Raw genomic sequence first — 24,794 nt, 5'->3', positions numbered from 1 at the left:
CAATGCACAATAATTAATGTTACCCACTACATAGTGCCGATCTATGGTGATGACGAAAAAGTAATCTCATCTGGCATTTGATCAAAATAAAACTTTTAAATATACATTACTATCATATGTATTAGTAATTAGTATTTTCTGGTTGTGTCAAGTATGTTTCAGCAAAATAGAATTTAATCTACTTTAGTTATTTTTTAGTTTTTTTTTTTTTTTTTTTTTTTTTTTTTTTTTTTTATTATTATTATTATTATTATTATTATTATTATGAAAGTGCAGCGACAGGAAATTTAATACCATCTTACTTTGACACTTTGAAAATTTATGTGAAACAAATCCCAGTAATAAATACAAAAAATCAAATTTTGTATGCAGTTGGTATTTATTTTCACACAAGGGTTGGGATTGAAAAACTATTGCTGCAGAGTAGATATTTCTGCATGATTGACCAAACAATTTATCGCGAACCTCAATAATTCTCTATCTCCTTTCAAGAGTTTCGTTAATCAGTTCCTAATACGCACGACCATATTCCCAAGGCGACCTAATATATCAATTTTATGCCTTAGACCAATTGAATAGGAAGACGAAACTATTAAATCTATTAAAATGCATACCAAATACAAAAAATTAAGCTCCCAAGACACATGTTCAATTATACAGTGACGAGTTACTGACGAGGAAGTGAAAAGCATCGTATTTATGAATGTTCATGAACGTTGACGATTTTCTGCTTTGTTTCACTAATAAATTCTATTACAGCATATTGTGTATTGACCCGTTCATTATTAACTTGTTTGTTTCTTATATTGGACGTTTATTGAAGTATTTAATATTACTTAGTTATACAGGTGGTGGATGTTAATTAGCATCTCTAATAGGCAAATAAATGAGCCAAGTCACGTGATAGGCTTAAATATGAAGGCTGAGAAGTCTTCTGATACTTCCATTTAGTGAAGGCATCTGAACCGGGAACGAGACACTTCGGTAAGTACATTTTATACTTTTGTTTTAGATACTATTTATCGGTTGATCTGTGTACAACATTGATAGTTTTATACATAATTTGGACAATAACTGTGATTCTGTTCATTCAAGACATTTGATTGAAATCAGTTTTATTTATTTTTTCTATGATTCAAATACATATAAACTTTTGTAGGCTTTCTCTTTTGGGGTACGTATTGATTGCGTGAAGATTTACTTTTATACTTTTCAACATACGACAGTCGACATCAATTATAATAAGCTTTCTTCTGTATTTGTTATTATATCATATAGAAGGTTTCCTTGCTTTTCCATTGCATACAACATATATTTTCGATATTGCTTCTCCTTATTTCACTTATGAATAAGTAGATTATCAACCGAAATCTTATCTTAGTCTGATTCAGAGGAATCTTAACCATTTTGTTTCGCTTTTGTCTGAGTAGGGGTTTTAGACATCTTGTTGCATCGAACGACCATGTATTGTCTTTTAAATAGTTTGGTTTCTATAAGTTGCTAAAATAGATACAATGTTCATGGATCTACTTTTTCTAGTATTTCAAAACTTGACAATATAACAACCAGATTAAATTGAAAGTTATCATGTTATCGATGGGTATTCAACAGTCATGTAAAGTATTATATCAAAGTCTTTTTATTACAAAGAAAGGCTAGATGCCTGTTATTAATCAAATCTCGAAAGTATGTATGAAAACTTTCTTTAAATTTTCAACAAAGCTGATGAAACATTCGGAAGATATTATACAATTTTACATTTTTTATCAGTATATATGTGTCTACAAATGTATCTTCATATTAAATAATATTCCATTTTAAGTACATGTATAAAGCGATTCATTGTAAATTTTGACATAAGAATATTCGCTTATAATACGATTAACTGAATAAAATTATACTTTAAATGAAAACGAAGGAGAGAAGATTAGAGAGAAAATAAAACCTGGTTGTTTTCATTGTTATTGTCAGATAGGAAATCGCGTTCTGCACTTCTCTGAAGTAAACTAGGAACATTGTGCAAACGTCATAATACGATGTCGTTGCATGTCACGAAACACCGCGAAATACTTATAAACTGATATGAAAGGACTCTAAACGTGTCTGGTTTAGACATTATTTTTAGGTTTCCGTTAAGACAGAATGTAAAGTCTTACAAAATCGATGCCACGTGTTGATAAAGCCTGAAAATAACATTTGAGTGGAAATGTGTGGCAGGGTGAAAACTTATCAACAGTGCTCACAAGTTTGAAACCATTATTCCACTACCATCTATAAGTATCAAAAGCTGAAATAATAGCACATTTGCTAAAGGGAAACAGAACTTTTAGATACAATACACTTGAAATTATTAATTTCGAGAATAGTATTTATGAAAATATTTCTAGAGATAAGGGGGCTTTATATATTTGTAGATAAAAAACATTCAAGACTTTTTCAACTATAAATTATTGAAAAATGCACAAAAATAAACGCCCCACTATTAATTTACTATTATATCTATTTATCTATTGTCTGCTAAGAATGATTACAAAAGTACCAGATTTGCCTATAAATGTTTTCATCTTCATCTAGTTCAGCTACATATCAAGACATTATACGTAAGTATGGCCTTTTAAGTGACATGAAGAAAACAGAATTTACACACACACAGGGCTCATATTGATAAAATGAGATGAAAGAAGATGTCTAATAATTTCAGTAAATTTATATCGTAGGAATATTAATATAAACCCAGACGAAATTAATAACTGTTGTTCAGATCTCAAGTTGTAAAAATGAACAAAATGAAAGCTACTATGTACAATACCTTTTTGAACCCAACGCATATGGCTTCATTTTGGTTTCGTTAATTTATAGATTCAAATAAACCTAAAGCGTTCTATTGATAAATCGGCATGAATAAAAGTAAAACAAAAAATTGTTCATCATTAAGAAAAAACTCGCAGTCCATTTAGTATTTTCTGTATGATTCGTTTAATATAGATATGAATTTACAGCTATCTTTGAATCTTGTTTCCATTAAAAGACATATGTATACTATGTGTTCTTAAAGACACTGTGGAAACAAGAAAAAAATGAAATTCGGTGACGCGACGAAAAGACAGTTTAGAAATACACAAACGTATTGCAGCAAAGTTTTTAAAAGGCAACAAATACTATATTCTGATAGATATTTTAAGTGTCAGTCATTGTAAAAATCAGGCAGAAGATGAAACCCATTATTGTGATAGTGTAATACTATATGCACCATCAGAATGAAGGAAAACAGACAAGATTGTATATATCATGCTGGACCATTGAGCTACAATTTCATTGAAATGAACTGAAAATGAACATTTCAAGGGTAAATAACTCTGTCAATAACCTTTTTTGTTATGATTTATTTTGAAAATTGATGAGCAAACCCAATGGTGCAGAGATCAAATAATGGCCTTTTCAAATACAGAAAGCATCCTAGAGTGATATTTTATTGTCAGATCTGTTGGGTTTTGACATGTGTGTTCCTGATTTTTCCCATTTTGCTTGTTTCTTACAAACAGTTACACTTATATAGTTCAACTGATCAGTTATTTTGAATGAAAAGGTTTATATCTCCTCTATCACCATCCACGCTAAACGCAGAGTATACTTATTAGTTACTTTTTTATTTAAAGAGTTGCATCAATCTTCATCGTTAAACGCTAAATTGTATTTTACAGCTTTACCTTAGTCCTAATTTAATAACACATTTAACTGCAAATAGTCTTGGTTCGTAACCATTGCATCATTGCATTATGATTCACTATTTAACCCTTTGAACATGTTTAACTTTAAAGTTGTTAACATGCACCTACGTGTATATCACTTTTGCATCCTTTAATTTCCGTAACAGAGACGTTTATAATAATCTTTACGATATAGTCACTAAAAATAAACATGATAATTTTGATTACATTTAGATTTACTGTTATTGTATCACACAACTAGTTTTTTGTAACATGGCTTTTTTCATCGCTTATTATTTAACAAAGGTGTGAAATAACAAAGATGATTTTGTGTTAATGAATATTTCATTATTTCATTCATTTTGTAATTAATTTACCCAAACATCACTCTTAGACTTAACATAATTAGTACCTAAGTAATTTATGAATGCCTAGTTCAACGTCATCCTCAGTTTTCTTTCCGATGTTACAATGTATGACAAATAAAAAAATATCTTTTGTGAATATGCTTTTTGAAAACATATGCCATCAAACGTGTCTGTTTTTTCGTTTTTATTTATTTTTTTTTTTTTGTTTTTGCTTTTGTTTTTTGTTTTTTGGTTTTTTTTTGTTTTTTTTTTGTTTTGTTTTTTTTTTTTTGTTTTTTGTTTTTTGTTTTTTTTTTTTTTTTTGGCTTTTTCCTTTAGACGACCACATCCTCAATTATATACAAAAACAACAAAAAAGAAACAAACAAAGAAACACACAAACACGTAAACGAACATATCAGATGAAACTTAGTTTAGGAATAAGATAATAATTGTGCTCCTTTTTACTGATGGTATCTTTATTATCTTAAGTATTATTAGAATGGTGATCTGCCTGCATGAATTAGTATTTAAAAAAAAGAAAAAAAAACTATTAAAATAACTTACTTAAAATCACTCCAAGCCAATATTTTATGTTGTATATTTGGTGATTATAAAAGTGTAGAAAACAGACCAAGTTAATATGACATAAGATAATTCAGGTTAAACCATCATAATGGAAGAAGCACGAACATATGACATAAGATTTGCCTAGTTCAACCTAATGTTGGAAGCATGAACATATGACGTAAGGTAATCCTGGTTCAACCATGATGTTGGAATCATGAACATGACATCAGGTTGTCCTGTTTCAACCATGATGCATGATGTTGAAATAGGGACATATTATGTAAGGTAATCCTGGTCCGACCATGATGTTGGAAGCATGGTCATATATATAATTTCAATGTACATGGTACTATTTTTGAAGCTCATAACCATGAAGATTTTTTATAATCTACATTCTAGTAATCTGTGTTCAACATTCAAGGTCGTTGAGCTAGTTTTAATATCTCTTAAACTTTTGTTATTCTACTATCATCATCATAGGTTTTTGAAATTAAGTATTAAATATATTCCTCTAGAATTAACTATTCTGGTGAATGAAGCAACTTTAAAGTAAATGATTGCTCTTGTGGTTTTGTTACAGATTTATGACGAGCTACAAAGGAAATATCCCATTAATGCTTCAAAATAGCTGTACTTCGAAATAAAATGAGAAATTTAATTGGAATATGATATTGTTTAAACCACGTTTAACATGTTAAATAATACCCTACTGAATTAACATGGCATAAAGATTTGAATGGCATGCATGAATACTGATTAACTGACAAATCCTATATTACAGTTTCTTCCGTCATGGCAACATTTTTTCTATTTTCTGACTTTAAAGGTTTTAAAGTTTATGTCATGTGATTCGCTTCCTTCCTGTCATCGTCACCGCTATTTTAAGTGCTAAATAAATAAATAATTCTTGTATTATTCCTACCACATTTAGTTAGAGTATGTCTAATTCTACACGAGTCTAGGGTTTATTTCCATTTATTATGCTTCTTTAATATTGTTGCCTTTTTTTGTCCTGTACCTTCAAGTTTGCAACCCGTTACCGATGTGCTTGCTTTCCCTTCTTTTATTTTCTCACGCTGCAGGGGAAATTCAGTAGTTGTCTATATAAGAATCAAGCAAAATCTGAAAAATGTGATACACCCAAAAAAAGGCTTAGCATTTTTATTTGTTTTATATTTTATTATTTTTTATTGCAATTAAGTTATTGTATAAGTCTATACTATGATATGTGTAATTGTTCTTTCAAATCGGCCTGCTCTTAAGAGATAATCAACATTGAAAATCCAATAGATTCTATTGTCTTTGATTGTCATTAACAGAGTTATTGCCCTTAATTGTGAATTGTACAGTGCATTCTTTATAATTTTTATCTGCTAAGAACACAGGTTATATGAAAAACTGAATGTTAGTATTTGTTAACTATGGCAATTAAAACAAAATATCAAAAAATAAAAATGTGTAGGCTTTTTACCCATGAATCACATTTTGCATGATTCTTAGCTGGAGTGCTACTTATGTGCACTTCTCAAGTTTTGTCAAATTGCTTCAAAGTAATTATATTTTTTTCACAATACAAAACCGTGCGTCTGACTTGAACTTGTTCACTTTTATTGATAGGTAGTTGCATACAACCTCAAAGCAGTGTATTGTGCACATTGAGTAAAGTATATTAGTTTGCATCGTATTTTTTGTTGACATAGACAAGGCAGCTATAATTGGTAGAACGGGTATAAGCTATTCTTAACCTACTTCGCTTTAAATAACTCTTTTAGACTGTGACTCAAAGGTTGATCAATACGATCGCAGAAAAGCATAAAAACCATATTCCGACCATTACAGAAAATTGAAAGAAAGCCATATTAAAGATTTAATTCTTGTTTGTTTGTTTGTTTGTTTTTGTTTTTGTTTTTGTTTTTGTTCTTGTTTTTGTTTTTTTTTGTTTTTTTTTTTTTTTTTGTTAAACTGTCCCTATTTATGGAATTAATTCCTTTAAAATACATTATATTTCAAGTTTTAATATTACCTGCTGTTACTTATAATATTAATTTTTTGACATTTCTGCAAAAAAAAATACGGTCACATGCCAATGCCACTAAATCATATTAAACTGATTTATTAACTCTTGCACTTTTTGCAACGTTGTAGTTTACAGGAAACATATTTTATCGTATCGCTTCAATTTTTAAAAACATTTTTCTGGCATTATTAGCTATTTACTTTTTGTTTACTTAAAACCATTATTACCCATGCTTTTACAAATTAAAGATCCATCAAAGTAATTGAGTTGTTACCATTTGCTGAAATGCACAGGTCTTCGGTAATTCTGATAAATTGAACAGAATGGCGTTTAATGTTTAATAAAACTGTGAATAATGAAATTGTTAACTTTGCCATCTGACAGAATGTGGAAGGAGAATCTAGTTTTATCAGGTTATTTTTTATTATATTGCTGAGATTTCAAGGGTAATTCTTTTTAACAGTACAGTAGAATTTTCAATAAGGTTTTATTATTTATCAATTATTCTTTTTTAAATATACTTCCACGTGGATAAACAAAATAATTGAAAGTTCTTTTTTTTAATTCCCTATGCCTAATCGTACATGTTAAAATGCGGTTAGAAAACCCAATCTAGTAAAGACTAATTTTTTTGCCAAATTTCAATTCTTATTGTTAACTGTATATTGAAAACATATTTGTTTTTTATTCTTGAACAAAGGAATTGTCAACCCGGGATGTGATATGTTTTTATGGCCATATAAGATGGCATTCTACTGTAAATAAACAAATTAATGTGAAGTAGTTCTATTGCGTGGCTGAAAAAAAACATCTCAATCAAACAAAAATCCAATTTCATGGAAATTATACATGTAAGTGAAATCGAGAAAACCACCGTTAAGAAAATATCTATATTTCACAATCCAAGTGATAGAAGGACGATCCAAAGTAATTATGAGGGTCATAAAACACATTTTCTTCAAATCTAAGCTACTGATTAAAAACGCACGTGATTTTTCAACCATTGGACGGTTAATGCAGGTTTTCCTATTACATTTTCTAAGTTTTCTACAGATGTCATGGGAGAAGCCTGTATATACATATAAATAAATGTACATGTAATAGGGTTATCGAAACATGGGTATTTGTCAGTAAATTATAGTAATGTATAAGACTTGATTTCAAGACAGCATTTATAAAGAAGTTATTCACTAGCCTTTTGAATATAGCAAAACTCTCATTGACTACTTGTCATTGCTTGATGTCAAAGTTCGAAAACATATACAAACTACATTCTACCTTGTAGATTAACAATTAATCAAGAAAGTACATCTAAGCGTATATATAGAATAAATGGCAAACACTAAATGTGTTATAGTAGTTGATTCTATCTCCATATACTTCTTTCGAGGAGTAAAGAAGACAATACTATACCCGCTTATATGCATGTTCGTGGGAAATCAGTTTTCTAAGTAGTACGGTGAAAATACGTATTATTTGATCGTCTTTAGATTTTTATAATGAACACATAAGATACGGGAAGGTTAAACAACCAACATATGTTCCAAAGAGTAACGAATGTGCGGAACGTGCTCCACATACGCGTTAAATCTGTATGCCGTATTTTTTTTTTATTTATTTTATTTTATTATTTTTTTATGAGTTATTTAGATCTCAGGTTTTCATAATAACCAATTTATATATTATATGTTCCATAATCTCAATTCTAAAACCTTTCGTTTTACCGGTTGTGGATTGCATTGCCTCCAATTCCCACTCGGTATTACTCATGGTAGGACTTTATTTCCGTTTTATTTTCACCAAGTGGATCACTCGGTAAACTTTAACTAACTTAATGGGTCAATTGGTTCAGTTAATTTGATAGACCTATTAAGTTCATTACTGTTTTTGACGATCTCTATTGCCAATACGACAATCCATTGAGTATAACATATATTTTACTTCAATGTTCAAGCTTAAGTTCTTTGCCTTTGAAAAATGTTTTTTTTCAGACACAAGGATTAGCTTCCTTTCCTATCATTTTAAAATATGAGAGAAACAGCTAAACTATCAATGTTTCTTCACAATTTCCATGTATCAGCTCTGAATCACACGAAAGCCTGCAAGGCTTTCAAAGTCAAACATTGAAACTGATTGAAACATAGTTGACACATTCGATCATGTTGTTTTAGAAACCTCAGATTTTCATTACAACAATAGTAAAATGCCTGAGGATTTAACTGGTGTAAAAGATATATGCTTTATAATTTTTAGATCCTTTCGCTTTGAAAATTAGATTTGATACGTGATAAATGGTATTGTAAACGAGTTTTGTTATTAAATATATAATATCGTGATCAATATCAACGCCAGTAGACTATTCAAAATAGACGAATACTGTTTTATTCATATATCATACGTGTGCAAAAAAGTACGAAAATCATAACATACCTTAAAATAAGTGCCGGAAGTAAATACTGTGGTTACTTTCTATTAAGCTTTCAATGTAACATATTCTACATTGCATTTTCCTACGTTTGAACGTTAAAATAAGTATAATACCCATATTGATGTTCGAAGTACCTTAACTACATGTAAATAAATCACAGTGCCATCGTATTTTTAATTTGATATCGCAAATTCTCTTTCCCTAAATTTTCATATCATAATTCTTCTATTGATGAATCCATTGTTCATTTTTTTAGTGGAAATGACTTAAATTTATCATCATTTTATTTTAAAATATCAACTGTAGACCAGAAAAACGGTTCGTCATCAAACATTGATATTTATCAGACTTGATTATACCAAACATAAAGAAGACACTTAAAATGAATAACATAATCGTTAATCAGAGGAAATCTAAACACGTTTTGAACGAAGGTCACAGGACTATCACAATCACTTATGAGGTCATATTCTTGAACATTTGTCTGTTAATCATCAGATGATGTTTTCCCTGTGTTACCATACCAACAGAGACAATAGGCTTTTGTTAGTCATGGTATTAGTATGCACCAAGCTTCTAATTTTCCCCTTGATCTAAGGTCTATAAACCCTCGACAATACGTACCAACGTGCGATCTTATTTATCAATATTTTATGTTATTAAGAAGGTTTTTTATCTAAAATAATTAACTGGAACAATGCTCTTTCACAAGATCTTAATTTCCCAACTGACATTTATTATCATCATAAATCATTCTGTATATTTAGTTTCTTCACGTACTTTTTAACGTCGATTGCTACTTTGATAATGTTAGTTTTTTTCCTGAGATGTCGTATTAAACTTTCGTCGTAAACTCACTTTGCCTATTTGTTTTAACATGTTTTTACTTACGAAACAAAATAATTCAAATTTCATACGGTCGAATAATGAAAATAAATAGTTTACTTAAGTTTTTTGCCACTATAAATAATTTTTATATTAGAAAAAAGATTATCTATGTATATCACTGCATGAACTTAGATTATAAACTTTTAGAAAGCATGTATATCGCCGATCATTAAATGACTCAAATCTTTTTATACGTTTTCAATGGTAATGTACTAATAAAATACATCAGACATGTGTTAAACTTGTTGCAGAGTTTACGTGAAGTTCGGTTTTATCGGATCTTTACGTGAAGGTTATGTGAAGTTTTTTCATGAAGTGTATGTTCAGTATATTTGCATGTCATGTTCAGCCATATTTTTCAGAATTTCGGACTATCTCTGGTTTTATCCATTTCAAAGAATTAATATCTTTTGCCCAGTGACAAATACTTTTCTCTTCATACTAATCATTTAACACGCCTTAAAATGACATTTGGGAAGTTGTACTATGTACTAAAATGGTTTGCTTTTTTTAATTAAATTGAATTTGTATTTATTTCTTATATATATTTTTGGCATAAACAAATAAAAACATGAAACCCACAATTTATGAAAATGACTCGGATGTTTTTAAAAAGATACCACCAGAAAAAAAAACAAATACCCCAACAATTTTGAAAAGACAAATCTGTTATAGGTTTGGAATTTATGAACAGATACAGTTGACGACTTTTGTTGGATACGAATATACGGTTAAGAAATAACTCAAAATAAAAAAAAATAATCATGTAGCCACTATTGTGGTGTTAATTTCGAACCAAGAGATGCTTTTTCAGATTACCAGATTGTATTGATTATTTTTCATAGTCGATATAAGTAGGACTTAAATTGCAGAATATTTTCTTATTTTCAATTTGGAGATTAAAACTACGGTAATTATTGTAAAATAATCCCGAATATTCAATACTCTAAAAAATCGATTTGTTATTTTGAGGTTCATTCAAATCATGTGAAAAATTATTCTTGGGTTTGTATCCGGGGAAACCATTTGTAATCCTGTACCACTTGGACAACGCTCCAAGCATAGGGGTGGTCATCAAAATTTGGTATTCAACAGTAATAAAATACATACAAAATATATAATAACTATTCATAATGAATTATAAATAGCATATAGACGTATAGATGTTGATACCATAGTTTTTTTACAATCTCGGGCATTATTTTCCAGTAATAACATAAACGAAAACATTGGCAAAATCGAAAACAAAAATCCGAAACTACTCATGTTTCCACCTCTGTCAGAAATCAATTAACTCTTTTACAGATTGTGCCATTTCATAAAAAGATAAATTATTTGTAAGCTTTTAACAAAAACAAACTTTTAGATCAATAAGATCACAATTGCAAATGGAAATGCTATTTGTTGATCAAATTTTGCACATTCTTATTGGGGTAGAAATAGCAATTTTCTTTAAAAACCATCATAATTAAGTACAATTTAACAAAATTAATGGTTTTTAAAAATAATTTGATGTAATCAATTAATATATTTTATACCAAATGAATTACCTTTTATTTTATAATTTATATTACCTAAATTCAAGCACTTGACCCTCTTTTTGTTGAAAATAAAATAATTGTACAGAAATTACTAAATGGGAAAGAACAAAATGCTGAAATTACACACATTTTAATGTCTAAAAATAAAATTCACGTGAACTAAGAAAAGGTGTATTTGGTCCATGGGTTATATGGATAAAATCGAAAATTGTATCATGCCATTACTTGGTGGGACAATTTTTAGGGACATTGGATGCCTCTACATATACGGATGACCCGGAATGACCTACCAATCAAATCAATAAGTCATTATTGCATGCTTACTATAAGCTTTTCTCACGTGTTCTTGTTCAACTTTTAGGAATATATTTTTAAATAATTTAGTTAAAACATTTTATTAAGTAATAATGCAATTACAATTATTTTACAACCAATACGATAATAACATGGCAAGGATTCGGAAACAAGCAGGGCTTATACAAAGTCCGTCTTTTTATTTAATTCTACACCTAACAACTTTCATTATTGTTTTCTTTTCACATTAAAAGTATTGCATAGAGTAGTATTTCCAAGAACTGATTGACTGTCAGTTCATTATTTAATTAGAACAAATCTTGGAAGTAATCGTGCTCCTCCGTAAAAATTGCTTGATCAGGTAATTACTTAAAAGTAAAATACTTACGGCGTGATTAAATTTCAATGGTTTTTTTTTTTTTTATTATTATTTATTTATTTTTTATTATTTTTTTTTTATTATTATTATTTTTTGTCGTAAGGAAGCATGAAATCAAAAGAACATCATATAAACTCAATATACATTCTGAATAAAGTGGAATCAAAAAGCAGAAAAAATACTTGACCAACAATACTGAACAATAGCTATTAAAACGATCGGTCATTTGATAAAACGTGAACGGAATCTATAATTTTACTCCTTGTTTGGTCTCAGAGGCGTGCCATTTTCAAGTACGTCAAAATTTCTAGTGAACAAAGTTAACTTTTAAATGGAAATTATCGTATCACCTATTATAACATTTCTATGAAGCTGTTAGCCCCGTATGAATTGAAGTGATTGATTAGCTGCATCAATGCGCATAAGTTCCTGCATGAAGACTTTCGCTTATATAATGGGACGTTATTTTCTAAAACTCAGGAAACAATGCGTCAATTGCTCCATAAAATGACTATTATTCTGTAGAAACTGTTTTAAGGATTAAAGCATTTGCGAATTGCTTATTTTTTATTTGTGGTGCACTTTTCAAAGACTAAGCAAAATAGATAATTAGAACCATATGGTTAATTAAAATTCATGTAAAGGAACGGTTGTGTCGTTTTCTATCATAAACGTTTGGTACATGTAATAAGGCTCGACAATAAAAGATACATGTACAATCTAATTATCTGTATACATGTGTAAAAACTTGACATGTTAACTTTACCTGTTATGAGAACAAGTTTAATATCAATATACTAGTGCCATGAATAAGACAGAATTCACAGAATTCGCGAAAATTGATTATAAAATGCATGCTATTAGAAATTTGTTGCGTGTCTCTGTGATCACGTGTTACTTCTCAATACTTTCAGGACGCTTACTGGTGCACCTGGTCCATGCTCCCAGTTTTTTAGTGGAGTCACTTTTGTTACTTTGTATGTATTATTTTAGTTACTATATGTTCTCTGTTGTGTATGTCTGTTTTCACTGTCTGGTATTTAGCTCCGCATTACATTCTTTTGATTACCGCTAGAACCTTGGTTCCCTTTATTACTCTTTCATGTCTGGTCTTTGTCCCTGGATTACATTCTTTTGACTACCGCTAGAACCTTTGATTACTTTGATTACTTTTTTAATCATATGAATTATTCATAGAAAACTTATTGAAACATTATCATGTTTATATAACTAAATGGAAACAATTTGTGCATTTTTCTAAATTCGCACAAAATATGTCTCTCTTTTTTTCGATTTCTTCAATCCAAATTCTTAACTCACGAAAGGATAAATGCTGAAATCTATTCTTAGAAATGAAACGTCTTATTTTTGTCTACGTAATACTACTGAATGGTTCAAATAAAAATATGTAAGTACTTCAGAATTTACATATATTCACAAATAAGTACCAACAGTTAAAAGACCTTGATACTTAGAAAACAAAATGAACAAAATCCTCAAGGTAATTTCTTAGTCAAGACATTTCGTGCGAATCAGTCTTTTATGCATTGCATCAAGATAATTAGAGAGATTACATCATTTTAATGTTCATAAACATGTACTCCAAGCATTTCACAAAAGAGTTATGAACCAAGACCTTCCGTAGAAAATGGGAAGCCTGTCAGAGTTTCTTGAAAAATATTTCACAATTTTTATTATCATTTTAGGCAAAAAATGATAAAGGATAACTTTAATCTATATATTTTAACCTTTGCGTGAGCACGCTTGTTGTTTTGACAAAAAGCGTGATCACATATCTTTCCTTTCACTTTGACGAAAAGGATTGGTCTTCTTATATTTTTTTATCTGTCACAGTCTCTTAGATAGAGTTAGTGTAAGAGCATTCACAACATCAACAAAAATACTTATGTATGAAAACAAACCCAAATTAAGTATATGAAAAAAAATATTATCGAATAAGATTGAAACTATGTAATTATCTTTAATAGCATATAAAAAGTCAATCCAAAAAAAAAATATCTCTATTTTTGTCAAATGATGTAACTTTTATTGAAAAGTATCTTATCATTCGGGTCGTGTTAAGAAGAGAAAATATACACTAAAGTATTCAAGCCTGAGACTCCTTGCTCTTTTCGACAACCCTTTTCTTGATGAATGACCAAGACAACCTGGAATAATTATTCTACCACTTACAAAATGCTGTTGCTACCTTCTGTTTCTTTGTATGTATCATTTTTGTTATTTTATGTTCTTTGTTGTTTTTGTCTGTTTTTTATGTCTGTTTTTTTTTTTTTTTTTTTTTTTGTCCATGGATTAGGTTCTTTTAATTTATGCTTGGTCCCCTTGATTACTGTTTGTCTATCTTACAAATCAACGTCCAACATATTAACTTCATAACATTCAACACTCAAACGAGTAATTTTCACTAAACGAAATGCTGAATAATTTTCAGAGACCAGGTTTTTCTTCCGATTTATACTGTTAATAACGTAAATGTAGGTTAGTGCATCGTTGGATTTTACACAAGAATCAAACTAAAATGCATTATTTTTTTCTAATTAAATTTACTTCTGGAATGATATGAACTTTCTATTTACACCATTTACAATTCCTCATTCCTCCTTGTCCACACCCCATTACCGAAAGAAAAATCCCCATGCACCCAAAGAAAATCTACTATATTCTTCTTCATCAATGATATGTATTATCAAATTGAATTTTATATTTTCGAATCTTTCGACATTGAAAATTGATTTTAAAAAATGTAACAACAAAACTACCAAATACATATCCGATCCGTAATTATTTAATTCCAAAACAAATTTAGTAAAATAGATATCATACCACCGGAGCACCGGTGTTTGGTACAGGCACTTCAAACAAAATGATGAGTTAAACCTAGGTCTCCAAGCGCGCTAAACCTCCCTTTTCCATTGAGGCGTAAATATATCGGTGTTGAATAAATAAATACAATTTTCGTTAAGTGTTGTATATTTTTTTCATATTAATAATCAATTTTAGTCCTATCCCCGATACACCATCTTCCATATATGCCAAGGAATGAGATGTTTGCCACATTCAAGTACTAAGAGTGCAGAGAGAAATGTTTGTTACGCTTTTTTTTACCTAATTATCATAGTCATAAGATTAACTACAAATCACAGCAAAAGTATTACTTGAATAAATAACTCGGCATTCCAATGGGAACAAATTGTGCTCCTTTACTTGTTGTCTTATTCCTTCACTCTTATGAGGCTGACTTTATAGCTGATCTGATCCGAAAGATAGAATATTGTTTGGCTAGCTCCTTTAATCTCAGTTTCCGCTATATAGATGACGTATTATCTTTAAACAATCCTAATTTCGGGGATTTGATACATCACATCTACCCCAAAGAACTTGAGATAAAGGATACCACAGACACTGTGAAAAAGTATTCAAGGGAACCAAGGTTATAGCGGTAATCAAAAGAATGCTATCCAGGGACAATGAACAGACATACACAACAAAGAACATAAAGTAACTAAAATCATACATACAAAGTAACAAAAGCAAATGAGCAACTCGGACTGCACTAAAAACTGGGAGCATGGATCAGGTGCACCGATAGGGTAATCGTCCTCTGCTTTTCTAGAAATACTCACCCAGTTGCTCATAAAAAGTCAAGTCGGGGGTATACAAACAAGGAAAGGAAAACTATGACCCGTTTAATAAATCAGTATTCATGGTGCAGATGGATACACCATAACGATCCACGAGCTCGTGATGAAGTCAGCCTCATATCTTGACCTACACTTAGAAATTGATAGTAAAGGAAAACTATTGACCAATCTTTACGACAAACGTGATGACTTTTCATTCAGAATTGCCAACTTGCCTTTCATCCGATTTCAGCACCTGCGTTTGGAGTGTTCATATACGTTATGCCAGAGCTTGCCGAAACTACGCAGACTTTTTGTATCGCGCTAGAACTCTAACAAATAGGCTTCTTGAACAGTGTTATGTTGCTAGAAAATTGAAGTCATCACTACAGACGTTTTATGGTCGTCATCATGAACTCGTGGATCGTTATGGTGTATCCATCTGCATAATGAAAACTGATTTATTCAACGGGTCATGGTTTTCTTTTCCTCCTTTGTCTACCCCGGACTTGACTTTGATTTCTGTTTAATGACTTATCCAAACAAAATTATTTGCCATTTGGCATTAAGCAGTTGGATTAGTCAGTGAAATGCATTTTAATATATCTATTTATAAAAACAAGTCATTTTAATGTTGCACTTATTGTCAGCCCAAAATCTTGATATTAGTCATGTGGGCTTTAGCCAGTGAGACGATACCAATCGTGGATTGATAACAAGGGTAATATTAAAAATTACATGTCTTCATAAATGTATCATATATTATTTAACTAGTCATTTTTTACCGATTTTTTAAAACAAAAAATCTAAAAGGCTATTGGACGTTTATTTTGTGTATGGCCTATTATATTAATGCTAAATATTTCTGTGGCAATTGACCTTCCTCGGTGCTAATAGCAGTATTGCTCTCCATTATGACAGCAGATGATTGTTTATCGGTAATTATTGCTTCTTTCATTGTTTTTACTGCCTGATATTTTCAACGTCGTGCTACTCTCGTCATACTAAAAACAAATTTTAAATCACAACATAATGTCAAATCGACTGTGACGTCGCAAATAAACAGAATTACGTTATGAACAGTTGTGCAAAAGTGACGACAGTTATGCTTACAAAAGGGTTGAGAACTTATTATCTCCCATCTTGAAATATTTCTGCCCTGGGGACAGATAAATAACATAAAACAATGCTTTCTATTATATAAGTGAAATATGTGATGAGGAATTTTACTTATAATGTAAACCTATCAGGATAACAATTTTGATACATGGATTGGTATATTTGATTTCAATAAACCATTCCGTCAAAAAGGTATGAGAAATCAATTTGCAAAATGCATCGATAGTTAATGTTGTAATTGTATTATACACTGTACAAACCGCTAGTCATCCAATCTATGTCCGATCTGAAAGTTCCTTGATTCCATTAATTTTTAATACGTTGTTCTAATATCATACTGGTAATTTTATATCGGTGTCTTTTACAAGTTAACGACTGAGAAGAAAGGAAAACAAATATAAAGTGCATAAAAGGTTGTGTGATTAATAACAACGTCTTGTATTCGCGATAATTATCAATAGCCAATCAAATCTTGTTTAGTGTACTACGTAACCAATAAACTGAACTCAAAAGTAAATTCCCACAGTAAATTCGATTACCTTTCAGAAAATGCTTCCGGAATTAGTCATTTGTCTTGATTTCAGATTCGAATGACATGGCAAAGATAATTATTTCTAATTATACCTGACTACAATAATCACTCTGTATTAATGATTATTTTTAGGCAAGAGGCAACAGAAAAAGAGATGAATTACACGATGTTAACAGGTGCCCTTTTCTGTCTTATTTGCTGCGAATTTACACGTGCTGAGGTATGCTATTTCTAACTATTCGGCAAAAAAATCATATTCTTTTAACGTTTTAAATTTACAATTTTCGCATTTATCTGAATTATTACAATACATTTTGGTAGTTATGAAAAATAGGTTGTCAATATCGGATCAAAGACTGGCTTCTTAATGTTATGTAACTAGTTTTTTATTGCAGTTCTGGTGTAAACATTACTTTTCATGAACATGAGTGTTCTGTTATAAGACCGAAAATTTGAAATATTCTGTGTAAATAGCTATACTAATTTAGAAGGTCGGAAATACAATTTAAATTTTGTGCAGTTTTTATATATTATTTAATCGTTTTTATTAAATCAGATTGGAAACAAATTTTGAGGGGTTCTGCCGACGAAGAGAAACACCTGTATCGGAACTTAAAACCATACATGGTCACGCATTCAACCCAATGTTTCATCGAAAATATTTATTGACTGTTGTACATGTACTATAAACTCTACGAAACAAGAATTTTATATATTGTCAAATTGTGGTTTGTCATGAATAAGCTGATTTCTTTTTATATGATGTAATTCTGCTACATAGTTACAAGATAATGCTCCTATGAAGAAGTAGCATGTCCCTTTAAGAAAGAAGATAAACGTATAGGGTGAATTAATGTATCGATTGCAATTATAATACTAACCTCGTTTTTACAAAATCGAATTTGTGAGTGGTCAGCTTGGCAGATGTTCTTACGTAGAAGAGAAACTGTTCTCTTATCATTATTGTTAATCTTATTTACGAATGACCACTTATATTGATTTTATTCTAGTGTCTTCTTTCCTAGTTTGCAAAGCATTTGTCGGATAACAATTTTAAATGCCCCTTTTTGTACCTCAGACATTAAAGTCTTGATTGTTTAATCAATGTTTTCTTAGCCTTTTACTTTTTGACAAAAAAAATAAGATTTAATGATTAGATTCATAAAAAATATTAGTACATTTTTTTAATATTTCATGCACCTATCTATTTGCCGTCTTCACATACCTTTCAATTTATCCTTAGTTTGAAGATACTTACTGTTGTGTTACTCAATGTGACAACTCTTTAAACATTGCAAATGAAACGGTCTGTAAAGTCCAATCAACATCAACAATATGCCAAATCATTTTAAACCAAAAAGTATTTGTCGGGATACAAAGGAATCAAATGCATGAAAACAGACTAATTTTGTGGACACTTACTTTTGCATTTCAAGATATCAATTCAGTTTCGCTGCTTTTCTTCAGGTGTGATAAATGACAAAAATGATATGTACATTGCCAATTGTCTATTTTTTTTATATTGGTGTAAACATGTAATATTGGGATTTTGTCGGTTTAACATTAAAAATTCTCTTTTATGAATTTTGTTTTTTTTTTTTTTTTTTGTTATTGTTGTGTTGGCGTTTCTGCTTTTTATTTGATTAAATGATTTTTAGAGGACCTTTTTCATGCTAATAAGTATGTTAAATTCTTGTTGAAATGATATCAAACATAAAAAAATATACCCTTTATCATCGATGACTTGCTGTCCTACTTCGTTATTCCTTTTATCTGCTTTGTTTTCACATATTTTTTTTAAGTTGGTGGTTAGGAAGCCATTATCGCGATTTCACAATCAATTAAATAATATGCAGTAAGCAGAATCGAATTTAAAAGCAAAATGTGTGAGACATTTTTATTGATGGTCATATAAATGGACTGTCGTACACGAAAATATGTAAAGTCTTATGAAACATAAGTCTAAGGACGCTTACAATACCATTGCTCCAAACAAGTTTAAGTGGAGTCTCGTTCACTTTTCTTACTAATGTTTAAGTGTATTTCAAGTTCTTTGTTGTGTGTGTATATTTGCTTTGCCTAGTCGTTATCTTTTCAATATATTATTTGATTACCATACGAATCCATGTTCCCTTGATTTGATTGCCCACTAAACAAAAGTCGGTTCATTACTCTAAAATTTATCCTTTTTGTACCGAACGTGTGAATATTTGATATGGATTTGTTCATCTCATTTCGTTAACTGTATTAAACCAATTATAACATATACTACCATTTCAACTTGAACTGTTTTTCTGACCATACATTATTTTGTGAATGCCTGTAAGTGCTTTCCATAGGGAAACCTTTAACTAAAAAGTCTGTTTCAACTCCTTGGAGAGGTTTTAACTTCATATAATAAAGTCTGTCTGACAAAAGATGTTTGTCAAAAGAGAGACAGGAGATAAAAGGAATGAAACGTAAATCCTCAATGACTGTTAACTGTTGATATTGCACTTCGTAATGGGTGCAATCTCCAAAGAACGCTCATGTGATGTTTAACTTTGATATTACTACACGTGTCACATTTTATTACCGGTATAATACATGTATATATACGAAGCAAAGTAAATACTAAATACAAATTGCATAAAGATTTTTTTCTCGTTTTTTTTCAAAACATGTGATATACATGTCATAAACTCCTTTTAAATATATTCCATACCAGTCTGCTGCGTGTTAGGTACATGCTAGGACGAGACTTTTACCAAATTCTATATGCGAACAGTTCTGGTAAATAAATTAGTTATGTAAAATATACGTACTGTACATAGTAGCATAGTACGTCAGTTTGCAGTAGCATTTTTTGTATTTATTTGTTATGATCTATCAGCCATGACAATTTTTTTCCTATTGAAAAATTATATCACGCTTTAGGAGTTCAATATATCACACACGTTGTAAATCGAGTATAGTGGTTCAAAAATTTAAAACGTCATTGACACAAAATTGATCGTTATTATGCAAATCAGCAAGTATAGCAATTTCTTTTAAATTTGTACTTTTTGTGCACCTGGTCCATGCTCACAGCACTTAGTAGAGCTTGAGTTGCTCATTTACTTTTGTTACCTTGTATGTATTATTCTGGTTTATGTTATTTTTTTTAATGTGTCTGTTTTTCATGTCTTGCCTTTGTCCCTGGATTACATTCATTTTATTTCCGCTAGAATCTTGGTTCCCTTAACTACTCTTTCAAGACTACCTTTCAAAAGGTCAACGATTCTGTATTATTTATTTTCATTGCACTTTGTAAATACCAATGCGTTTATTTGATAAAACAAACTATAGTACACGTGTTCCAATCTATGCTTCGTGGTTTGAAGAATTTGACGTATGTAAATGGAGATTCCGAATTAAGAAAATAGGAAAATTTTGAAACATTAAATTTTATTTGATAATGTAATATGAACAAATACTAAAAAATGCACTATACATAACGAGAAACGAATGATAAACATTGGGGTAAATGGTTCTTTCACAACAGAGAACTATATCTAAATGAAAAATATTTTGATAAAGAATCTAACAATGTAAGAAGTGCATTTAGATAAAAAGATCTTCATTCATCACTGTAGTATCATGAGACTTTTAGCAAAATCTAAGTTGGTATGTATTATTGTCAGTTAACGTCCTACTCTCATGTATCTTTTCCCGTTTGTTTGACAGGACAAAAGAGAAGATGAAGTAGTGGAAAACAAAAGACGATTTGATTCAATCGGGACAGGTCGCTTATCCGGTTTCGTAAAAAGACGTTTTGATTCCATAGGAGGAGGTGGATTCTCTAGTTTCGTTAAAAAGAGTGACGATGAAGATGAAAATGTAGATAAACGACCATTTGATCGTATAGGTAGCGGATTTATGGGATTTGCAAAGAGAAGGTTCGATTCAATTAGCCATGGAGGAATGAGTGGGTTTGTAAAAAAGGACGACGACGGGGAGACAGAAAAGCGTCGATTTGACTCCATAAGTCACGGAGGGATGAATGGATTCGTTAAAAAGGATGACAATGAAAAACGACGATTCGACTCCATTAGCCATGGAGGAATGAGTGGCTTCGTGAAAAAAGAGGACAATGAAAAACGCCATTTTGATTCTATTGGCAGAGGTGGTCTGATGGGTTTTGCAAAAAAAGACACAAACGACGAAGTTGACAAACGCCGTTTCGATTCAATAAGTAATGGGCGATTTAGTGGATTCGTGAAGAAAGATGATGGCGAAGATATCGATAAGCGACGATTTGACTCTATTGGATACAGTGGTCTTAGTGGATTCGTCAAAAAAGATAATGAGAAAAGGCCTTTTGATAGGATAGGTTATGGTTATTCAGGTTTTAATAAGAGAAAATTTGACTCTATCGCACGAGGGTATGGATTTCACGGAATGAAAAAGCGTGGTTTTGACTCGATAAATGGTGGATACGGTCTCACAAGTTTTGCTAAAAAGAGCTTTGATTCAATCAACCGAGGTGGACTTCGCGGATTTGCTAAGAAGGATGTTGTATAAATGCAATGAAAACTAACACAAAAGATTTTTTTTTTCGTTTCTAATATGGAGTCAAAATGCAAGAAACAAAAGTCTGTGATGCAATGAACGACAATATTTTTTATGGAACTGTTAGATGGTATAAAGATGTAAATGTATTTGTCTACCCAATTAATTTAATCATCTCATTTTCTTTTGTAGGCATTACTACTTCTTTTGTTAACTCCTGCACTTTTTGTTGTTAAATACTAAATTATTGATATTATGCTATTAAGGTCGATCTGTTATTCCGAAATCAATTTTTACCAAAGAAATTACTGTGATAAGACGTAGTTATAAGACTCGAACGATCCATGTAATTTTTATACTCATTTTTAACCTGCTTTGCTTCTTTTTATTCTCTTTTATACAAACAAATGTAAATTATTATAAGCACTAAATATTAAAAGTGATGTAAAATTCTGTGGAATCTTATTCTTAATCCAAATGCTCCAATGATTTTATTAGCAAGGGGTAATAGTCTTAAAATATCATTCCAATTTTTTATTATTTTTTATTACTTTGCTATGGACTACAATAATATTTCTCCTTTCAGTTAACAATGTCTATTTTTAATAAAAATATCTCCAGCTGCTTGAACCAAAAACAATTTTAACTCAACGGAAAATTTCGTGATCAAACACAAAATGAGATTTGCCTATCAGTGATAGTTAGAAGGTAAATGACAGCTGACATCGTAATTTCTTGTCGCATTATTACAAAATATTGTATGTTTTAGACACATGATACATTTACATTTAATAAAACATTTCTAAAAAAAAGTTTGAAATATATAATTGAAGTTGATTATATTCTTTACTATTATATAGGTGACAAGTCTTGTTTTGTTATTTACTCGAAAGAGTTCAAGGAAACAGATCTAAGCGGTAATCCAGGGGCGAAGACCAGACATGGGGAAAGAGGCACACACAACAAAGAACATAAAATAAACAAAATAATACAAACAAAGTAACAAATGTATATGAGCAACTCAGACTCCACTGGGAGCATGGACCAGGTGCACCGGTAGGGTAATCGTCCTATGGTATATTGGAAAACAATACCAAGGCATCAAAATCCAGTTCAAGACCAAAACGTAAAAACAGCAACAAAAATAATCTAATTATACTATGACAATTTAGACAGCAGAATAAAATACATTGAATAAAAATTGAAAAAAGAAACAAAACAAAACGTCACACAAAAAATAAAGCACTTTCACAATAAATTCCAAACAACATACTGTGGAGGATTGCTGGTGCTCTCAAATAATGTATATCCTGTTTTGCCAGCGACACCCGTCTTATTAAAAGTGAATAAAATCCTATTGATACCATGTTCGTGTGTTTTTTCAAGACGGTCAGACATTTAAGAATTTCATAACAAGAAGTGTGCAATTCCTTAATATGGTGATTTAATCGTAAAATGCTTGACCAAAAGATTCTTTATTTAACATTTAAAATATGTTTAAGCTATCCTAAATTAAAATATACATATTATAGTTAAAACAGTTCATGAAATTGAATGAAATTGACAAACCCACTCTCAAACTTGACATTAATGTATATCATACTTAATATTTTTGTTTATAGATTTAAATTGAATGAAAATATTTCAAAGTTTTATACAAAAATACTTTGGTAACCGAACTTGACTCACGCTAACTGAGGATTATTGTAGGCAATTGTTACATCATTTAAGTAGCTGTCTTGGTAAGAATCTGAAAATGTGATACACCCATAAAAGGCTACATATTTTTATTTTTGTAATAAATTTGTTTTATGGGTCCATATGTTGAAAATGTGTAATTATTCATTCAAATCTGCCCGCTCTTAGGAGATAACCAACATTGCAAATCCAATAGAATCTATTGTATTTGAGTGTCATTTACAGAGTTATCTCCTTTGATTTTAAAATCTACAATGCATTCTATATCATTTTATCTCTAGAACACAGGTCATAAGAAATATCGAATGTTAATTTCTGTTAACTATTGCTATTCATACAGAATATATAAAATAAAAATATGTAGGCTTTTCACCTATGAATCACATTTTGCATGATTCTTAGCTGGAGTAGGGAACTTTCACCATTACAAAAAATGGTTGACAAAAAAGACACACTTACTGACATTCGTTCATATTTTAAGATGAAGGTAAGGAGTCACCGAACTCGTTTTTTTGTTCTTAGAGAAAATGATTGATTGATTATTAGGGTTTAACCCACGAGCAGCAATATTTCGGTTATATTCAGGCAATGAACATGAAATGGATGATAACATGAACATGAAATGATGATGAAATGAAAAATGGGATTGGACACAAAAATAAAAAGGTTGATAAATTTTGATTGCCAATGGAAATGGGAAGAGGTGGGTAGGGTCGGACAATTTAGCCTCCTGTGGCGGAGCCCAATAGTTTCTACTCCGACATGATACCACAGAACGTGCGAGGACGTGGCATTTTTCCCAATACGTTGCAACACTATGGTTTGGGATCAGGTTTTCCGTATTATGGCTTGACGACCCCAGCATGTAATAAGCCAGGGGTACCCAATTCTACCACCTGGGGCACATAACCCAGTTGCTCTGTGGTCAGAGCACCCTAGCCCCTGATTAGGGTTTGGGGCACTATTTAATCTCCTTTTACAACAAACTTTGCGCAGTTTTGAGCCCATTTTTCTGACACCCGAAACCCCACGATTTTTACAGAAAATGTTCCCGTCATTTATCATTTATTGTAATATTTTCCTCCAATCGTCTCCCTATAGAA

The 24,794-nt window shown here is 30.6% G+C and overlaps 1 protein-coding gene across 3 annotated transcripts; it reads left to right on the top strand.

Annotated features, from left to right (window-relative positions):
- The first annotated feature begins 816 nt into the window (after positions 1-816).
- On the top strand, positions 817-22,848 carry LOC148601486 (uncharacterized). 3 transcript variants are annotated; one of them, XM_088556150.1, is made up of 4 exons: positions 817-984; positions 13,086-13,148; positions 17,596-17,683; positions 21,169-22,848. In XM_088556150.1, exons 3-4 carry the CDS (start codon positions 17,618-17,620, stop codon positions 22,003-22,005), a joined length of 903 nt encoding a protein of 300 aa, XP_088412276.1. In that variant the 5' UTR covers positions 817-984; positions 13,086-13,148; positions 17,596-17,617; the 3' UTR covers positions 22,006-22,848. The 3 variants fall into 3 exon arrangements, with proteins under 3 accessions (XP_088412276.1, XP_088412278.1, XP_088412277.1); XM_088556152.1 differs by lacking the exon at positions 13,086-13,148 and adding an exon at positions 1,160-1,174; XM_088556151.1 differs by lacking the exon at positions 13,086-13,148.
- Positions 22,849-24,794: the final 1,946 nt, after the last annotated feature.

Source organism: Perna viridis, chromosome 12, assembly GCF_037379345.1.
Source record: "Perna viridis isolate PV_CMFRI_1.1 ecotype Kerala chromosome 12, ASM3737934v1, whole genome shotgun sequence".
Classification (NCBI taxonomy): domain Eukaryota; kingdom Metazoa; phylum Mollusca; class Bivalvia; order Mytilida; family Mytilidae; genus Perna; species Perna viridis.
This window is presented reverse-complemented; position numbering and strand designations above follow the sequence as displayed.

Coding starts and splice junctions, on each gene's coding strand:
- LOC148601486 (XM_088556151.1), top strand. CDS start 17,618: ATGAATTACACGATGTTAACAGGTGCCCTTTTCTGTCTTATTTGCTGC. Junction 17,684..21,168: donor GCGAATTTACACGTGCTGAG/GTATGCTATTTC, acceptor TTTGTTTGACAG/GACAAAAGAGAAGATGAAGT.